General features: G+C 46.0%; 1 protein-coding gene across 1 annotated transcript in view; it reads left to right on the forward strand.

Moving 5' to 3' along the window:
* Positions 1-29: 29 nt before the first annotated feature.
* The window catches only part of LOC103782453 (polycomb group RING finger protein 3-like), a gene marked incomplete at its 3' end in the record, with an annotated part of 23464 nt that continues 23230 nt past the window's right edge, over positions 30-263 (forward strand). The window contains exon 1 of the mRNA XM_008950223.1: positions 30-186. Within this exon, the coding sequence (XP_008948471.1) occupies positions 30-186 (157 nt within the window). The remainder of the gene's footprint in view (positions 187-263) is intronic.

Raw genomic sequence — 263 nt, forward strand, 5'->3', positions numbered from 1 at the left:
CTCAGACAGAATCAAATCTGGCTAGGGGCATGAAAAATAACAAAAAAGGATTCTACAGGTATATTGGAGAAAAAAGAAAAGCAAGAGAGAATGTGGGGCCTCTCCAGAGGGATATGGGCAACCTGGTTACCAAGGATAAGGAGAAGGCTGAAGTACTCAATGACTTTTTTGCTTCAGTCTTCACTGGTAACTTGAGCCACACCACCCAAGTCACAGAGGGCATTGGCTGGGTCTGAGAGAGTGAAGAACCACCCACGGTAGGA

This window comes from Merops nubicus, unplaced genomic scaffold (assembly GCF_000691845.1).
Source record: "Merops nubicus isolate BGI_N331 unplaced genomic scaffold, ASM69184v1 scaffold2852, whole genome shotgun sequence".
NCBI lineage: Eukaryota > Metazoa > Chordata > Aves > Coraciiformes > Meropidae > Merops > Merops nubicus.